General features: G+C 39.1%; 1 protein-coding gene across 1 annotated transcript; it reads left to right on the forward strand.

The window, feature by feature from the left end:
• Positions 1 to 1512: 1512 nt before the first annotated feature.
• On the forward strand, positions 1513 to 6003 carry kcnv2a (potassium channel, subfamily V, member 2a). The gene is made up of 2 exons (XM_020519038.2): positions 1513 to 2823; positions 5725 to 6003. Exons 1-2 carry the CDS (start codon positions 1513 to 1515, stop codon positions 6001 to 6003), a joined length of 1590 nt encoding a protein of 529 aa, XP_020374627.1.
• The last annotated feature ends 629 nt before the right edge of the window (positions 6004 to 6632 follow it).

Below are 6632 nucleotides of genomic sequence, written 5' to 3' on the forward strand. Positions count from 1 at the left end.
ACCTGGGTAAGTGGAGTGAAGATACATTACAGTTTATAGAGGACACATGATCCACTTAAAGGACTGTCCAAAAATACAGAAACTAAGGAACCACTTCCTGTAAAAACTCCAAAACATAATGCATGGATAAAGGAATATTCAATATATTAGAGACAAAAATAGAAATTGTTGGAAAAGGTCAGCAGGTCTGGCAGCATGTGTGGAGAGAAATCAGAGTTAACATTTTGGGTCGATGGACCCTTCCTCAGAACTCAGAGTTCTGAGAAAGGGTTACTCAACCCGAAAGTTAACTCTGATTTCTCTTCAGAGATGCTGCCGGTCTTGCTGAGCTTTTCCAGCAATTTCTATTTTTATCTCTGATGTACAGCATCCACAGTTCTTTCTGTTTTTGTTCAATATGTCATACAGGTAACATAAAACCAGGGACTAGGATTAAGACACAGCAACATTTCTGTCCATGGATTTTCTTCTTATATGTTGCACGGTAAAGTGAACTTGATATTTTACACATTGTTTGGAAGAAGAGAAGGCTAATTACTGCAATGTTTTATGTTCCTGACTAGGACTTCTTTTCAACTTAGAGTTGTACTGAGTGGCCTAGTTTTGTGATCAGTCTTACAACAAGTCATGGATGCCATATGCTAGGTGGTGAATGGGTTCTGTTCTGGAGTCCATTGGCAAGTCGATTCATACACAAGTCAGAACACAATGCAAAGCATTGGAGAGCAGCCATTCATAAGTAGAGGAAATATTTGTATGTTGGGTCTTTAATATTACACCCCTGTATGAGAACACGTTCTTAAGTACGAACATTCGTTAGTCGGACGTTCATAAATTGGGACCGAAAGAACCGTGGATGCCGTAAAATCGAAACAAAAACAGAAGTTGCTGGAAAAGCTCAGCAGGTCTGGCAGCATCTGTGAAGAGAAAATCAGACCGGACCCGAAACACTAGCTCTGATTTCTCTGCATAGATGCTGCCAGACCTGCTGAGCTTTTCCAGAATTTCTGTTTTTGTTCATAAATTGGGCACCCCCTGTATCTTATTTGAGCTGTAGAAGATAGCTTCAAGGTATTATTTTCTACACATAGTCTTAAAATTTTTTGTAATCATTATTAATTAAAAACTTTTGTTATTATTTTATATTGCCATCAATATAATAACATAAAATGTCCTATAATAGTTTATTGATATAATTGATTGGTTACAATAGAATAACTTAATTTGCAAGGCTGATTATGACACAGGAAATGCACTGTCTAAATCACACCCCTCACCTTCCCCTCCCCCCCACCCAATGACTAGATAAATGGATTGATCAGTGAGCAGGAAAGAAAGACGTCAGTGGCACTGGAAAAATGCAGCTGAAATGGGATAATATTTAAATCACCGCTTAAGCCCTTAGATCCTCACTGTCAGCACAATTAATAGGGTCAGCAGCATTTCTCTTCAGTCAACTCAATGCAGTTCAATCCTCTTCCTCCTGACGGTTAAGTTCTCTTAAACACAGAAATGTTTAAACTTAAGTTAAGGCGCCAGAGTCTGTTTGCAAACTATAAATTACGAGACAGCTTGAATGTATCTCAGCACCAAGGGAATGATTTGGCATTGGAAAAAGAATGTGCCTTGAAACCATGGAGTTCCATGCAAGAACTTGGGTCTGATATCTATGAAATTAAATATGATGATATAGAATCTGATGACGACTCACCAACTATTGCCCAATACAGCACAGATTCTACTTCAAAAGATAATGAGTTGAATATTAATGTTGGAGGCAAAGTTTTCCAGATTGCCTACATGGCTGTAGCCCGTTTTCCTAAGACCCGACTTGGAAAATTGGCCACTTACACCGATTCCACGAGGAAATTGGGTTTGTGTGATGATTACAGTGTTCCAAACAATGAATATTTCTTTGACCGCGATCCTGCAATCTTCCACCATATCTTTAACTTCTACAGGACAGGAGTTCTGTGGATCAAAAATGAGCTCTGTCCCAGAAACTTTCTCGAGGAGATCCATTACTGGGGTATACGGATCAAAAACAGCAATAGGTGCTGCCGAATCTCCTTCGAAGAGAGACAAGATGAATTGAATGAGCAACTAAAGGTCCAGCGAGAACTGCAAGCCGAACTTGAGGTGGAAGAAGATGAGGAGCTCTTCCGAGATTTGAAATATGGTCACCAGAGAAGAGTCATCTGGAACTTAATGGAAAAGCCATTCTCTTCAGTAATAGCTAAGATGATGGCAGTTGCTTCCAGTTTGTTTGTATTAATCTCCATTGTAGCCATGGTCTTGAACACAGTTGAAGAGATGCAGTACACAAGCGCAGCTGGCCAGCTGAGTGGACATACTTACATGGAGCATGTAGAGACCATTTGCATCGTTTTCTTTACTGCAGAATACCTGGTAAGAATAATGTCCACACCAGATATTGAGAAGTTTGCACGGAGTGCTCTAAATGCAGTTGACCTCATTGCAATCCTTCCCTTTTATCTCCAAGTCACTTTAGAATGTTTCGAGGATGAAGACTATGGGAGACACGATCAGGATATTGAGAAAGTGGGCAGAGTGGGAAAAGTTGGCCAAGTGCTGAGGATTATGAGATTGATGAGAATTTTCCGGATTTTAAAACTTGCTCGGCATTCCATTGGATTAAGGGCCTTTGGTTTCACACTGAAGCAATGTTACCAGCAGGTTGGCTGCCTTTTGCTTTTTATAGCCATGGGCATATTTTCCTTTTCTGCTCTGGTCTTCTCTGTTGAATATGATGTCCCACACACTAATTTTACCTCCATACCTCATGCCTGGTGGTGGGCTGCGGTGAGTACAATCTAAGAATTTGGGAATTAAAGGAGAAATATCACATTGTTTAATAGTTAACTATCTTCAGGGCTTAAAGCAAGGGGTATTATTTTGCATATTTTGTTTTCTGATGATATTCTACAGGACAGGGGTTCTGTGGACCAAAAATGAGCTCTGTCCCAGAAACTTTCTCGAGGAGATCCATTACTGGGGTATACGGATCAAAAACAGCAATAGGTGCTGCCTGTGCATCTGGGGGACAATATCATTAATTTTCATTATCAGTGTTCTCCAGTTAGGTTCATTGAACAAATACAGTGATAAGTTTTGAAGAAAGGTCACTGGACCCAATATGTTGACTCTGCTTTCTCCCCACAGATGTTGCCAGACTTGTTGAGTTCATTCAGCAATTTCTGGTTTTGTTACAGAGATAAGATCCCTCTACTGTGCTTCAAAATAACAAATATGATTAAAGGGGGATACTGCACATTTGCCCCATGCTATGATAAGATGGACTTCCAGCTGACACAAACGAGGACTTTCCCTCAAGCATATCTTTATAGCTTTTTTGGTCAGCATTTTAGTGTCAATTTGAACAAAATTGTCCGCCTTTGAAATGGTTATTTTAATATTGCATCCTCATTAATAGTGGGTAGTGAGGATTGTCAACATCACTCCAGGAAAGGTGAGGACAATAATGAAATGGGGATGAATCAGCAATGAGCAAAAGTGCTGTAAGAACATTTTATGAATATGCAAACATGGAGAATGGGAAAAGACCAAGAGATTTACATTTCTCCAGGAAAATAAGGCCATTTTACATTGTTTTAACCTTTTATATGATAGAAATATGAAAAGCAGAGCAGCTCATTGAGACTGCTCTTCCATTCAATACGATCATGGCTGATCCTCTATCTCAATCCCATGCTCCTGTTTTCTCCCCTCCCCCCGACCCCTTGACACCTTTAGCATCTAGAAATCTATCAATGTCATTGTTAAATATATTCAGTGACTTGGCCTCCAAAGCCTTTTGTGGCAGTGAATTCTGCAGTTTCACCACCCTCTGAGTCATACAGTGTGAAGCTCCTCTACTTTTTTAAACTGAGATTAAAACTCCGTCCACACTGACACCATCAAACACTCCCCGGGCAGGGACAGCTCAGGGTTAGATACAGAGTAAATCTCACTCTACACTGTCACCGTCAAACATTCCCAGGACAGGGACAGCACAGGGTTAAATACAGAGTAAAGCTACCTCTTTTTTTAAATGAAAGTAAAATTCTCTCTACTCTGTCCCTATCAATCACTCCCAGCAAAGGTATAGCATGGGGATAGATACAGAGTAAAGCTACCTCTTTTTTTAAATGAAAGTAAAATTCTCTCTACTCTGTCCCCACCAATCACTCCCAGCATGGGGATAGATACAGAGTAAAGCTTCTTCTACAATATCACCATCAAACACTCCCAGGGTAAAGAGATAACAAGGTGTTGTAAAGAGCTGAACACTGGCAGTTTACACTTCACTGCCTCTGTCAGGACCTCACTTTAAATGGTAGTCTGATGCATGGAGTGACAATAGGACACTGATCTTTAATGATATCCTCACTAGGAAGGGTGTTGGACAGGAAAATGGGTTGGACCCTTAAGTGGGAAGCTGCTTTTTAATAGAAAGAGAAGCAATTACAAATCACTGAAGAATTACATGTTAATATAGCCAGCAGTTAAGGTGAAAACAAAATCACTTTTTAATGCACCTCACATGCACTGTCTTTTCTCTTGCGTGACCTCATACATGTGTAACATACAAGGTTATGTCCAGCTTCAATCTATTGTATGTTTACAAACAGGGAAAATATTGCATTTCTGAAAAGCACAATTGAGAAGTGCATGAAAGAAATTGTTAAATCAGATTTAAGGCAAGGAGGCATGACTTTGTTGGTTGTCATTGTAACTTCATGATCAGTGAAAGAATCACCTTTGAACATTTAAAAGCATACCTTTTTCTAAAAGCAAGAGATGAAAGTGAGAATTAGTCTGAATCTCATTTGGTATGTGAATTAGAATTTTCAGGTTAACTTGCTAACCTAAATATTTGGTTTATAATGAACTGAATGCACTTTGTACTTAAAACTGCGGCAAAAGTTACAACAGTTAGCACAAGATCTGTATTCATTCCCTGCATGTCAGACATTCCCCTGGTTGGATTATGTATTGTGTCTTATACCATTAATGATAGATAAACGACTTGTATTATAAATATTCTGTGGTAGAGACATACAATTACAACATTTAAAAGACACTTGGACAGGTACATGAATAGGAGAGGTTTAGAGGTATATGGACCAAAAGCAGGCAAATGGGACTAGTTCAGTTTAGGATACCTGGTGGGCATGGACGAGCTAGGATGAAGGGTCTGTTTCAATGCTGTAGACTCTATGACTTGAGTGCGTTTTCTGCTGGAATTGGTGATATGTGCTGATGTGCAGTTGGCAATATTGACTTGCTGCAAATTCCTCCTACTAAAGTATTATAATATCCATTATTATCAACTGGAGTTACCTTTCTTCATTAGTGGGATCCAACTTGATTCTATTTCTGTTTTCTCAACACTGCAACATTTATGTTTTGCTTCCATTGTTGAATATTTGTCTCAACATCCCCTCCCGATTACACTTAATACTTTCCAGCATTTTGTGTCACTGAGTGCTAAACCTAACTTCCCATTTCCTAGCTTCTCCATCAGTAGGTTTGACTTGCTTCAATCTCCCACTCTGCCCATCTTCTCTTCCCCTCTCAGTTGTGTCTAGTCTTTTGTTCCAACGCCATCGATTTGAAAGCATTTAATAATTTGTTTATAAAGTTTGTTTTTAAAATGCTTTGTCAAGATACCTACTGAATAATGACTTTATTTGCTTACAGGTTAGCATTTCCACTGTAGGCTACGGAGATGTCTGCCCAGAAACAATGCTTGGAAGGATTTTTGCTTTTGGCTGCATTGCTTTTGGGATCATATTGAATGGCATGCCAATCTCCATTCTCTATAATAAATTCTCAGACTACTATTCACAGCTCAAAAGCTATGAATATACAACATCATCAAAGCAGCGAGGAAAGATCAATTTCGGAGGAAGAGTATTGAGGAAGCTGCTGGAATGTTGTGGAGGGGTCCCACACCATCATTTACCAAGAGAACAGTAACATTTCCTCAGGCAATGACCTGAGTTTGATACATCCTTCTTTTCTTTCTTCAGTAGCTAGAAGAAATATTTCATGTTTAAAATCCAGGGAATCAATTGGCATCCCTGCAAAAAATGAGAATAAATGCAACTAGAAGTGCTCTGAATATTGGTTTCATGATTAACCTGCAAAGCATGAAATGTAGAGCATAAATGTTTTTAAATATATTATTATTCAGGATTACTTTCCACGCAGTTGATTTAATTCAATCAAGAAGCAAATTCTTGGGTAAAATGCTGTTAAATAACATGACATAGGTTTTGAAAAGAATGATTTTTAGCAAACAGAATGTTGCATAAAAGAATTGTAACAATAAGAAGGGGCCAGGTCACCAATGCTTTGGAAGATTGCTTCAGGAAGAGATAAGAGTTGAGTGATGCTTCTCAGAATTCCAGAAAGTGGCGTTCCACAGGGATCCTTGATGAAGACATTGTTATTTATCATTGACATAAATGGTCTAGGCTTAGACCTTGGAGGTGCAGTGTTAAAATTTGCAAGTGATATCAAATTGAGGATAGTAGGAACTGCAGATGCTGGAGAATCCGAGACAACAAGGTGCAGGGCTGGATGAACACAGCAGGCCAAGTGCA

Source organism: Rhincodon typus, chromosome 3 (genome assembly GCF_021869965.1).
Source record: "Rhincodon typus isolate 14 chromosome 3, sRhiTyp1.1, whole genome shotgun sequence".
Lineage (NCBI taxonomy): Eukaryota > Metazoa > Chordata > Chondrichthyes > Orectolobiformes > Rhincodontidae > Rhincodon > Rhincodon typus.

Coding starts and splice junctions, on each gene's coding strand:
- kcnv2a (XM_020519038.2), top strand. CDS start 1,513: ATGTTTAAACTTAAGTTAAGGCGCCAGAGTCTGTTTGCAAACTATAAA. Junction 2,824..5,724: donor ATGCCTGGTGGTGGGCTGCG/GTGAGTACAATC, acceptor ATTTGCTTACAG/GTTAGCATTTCCACTGTAGG.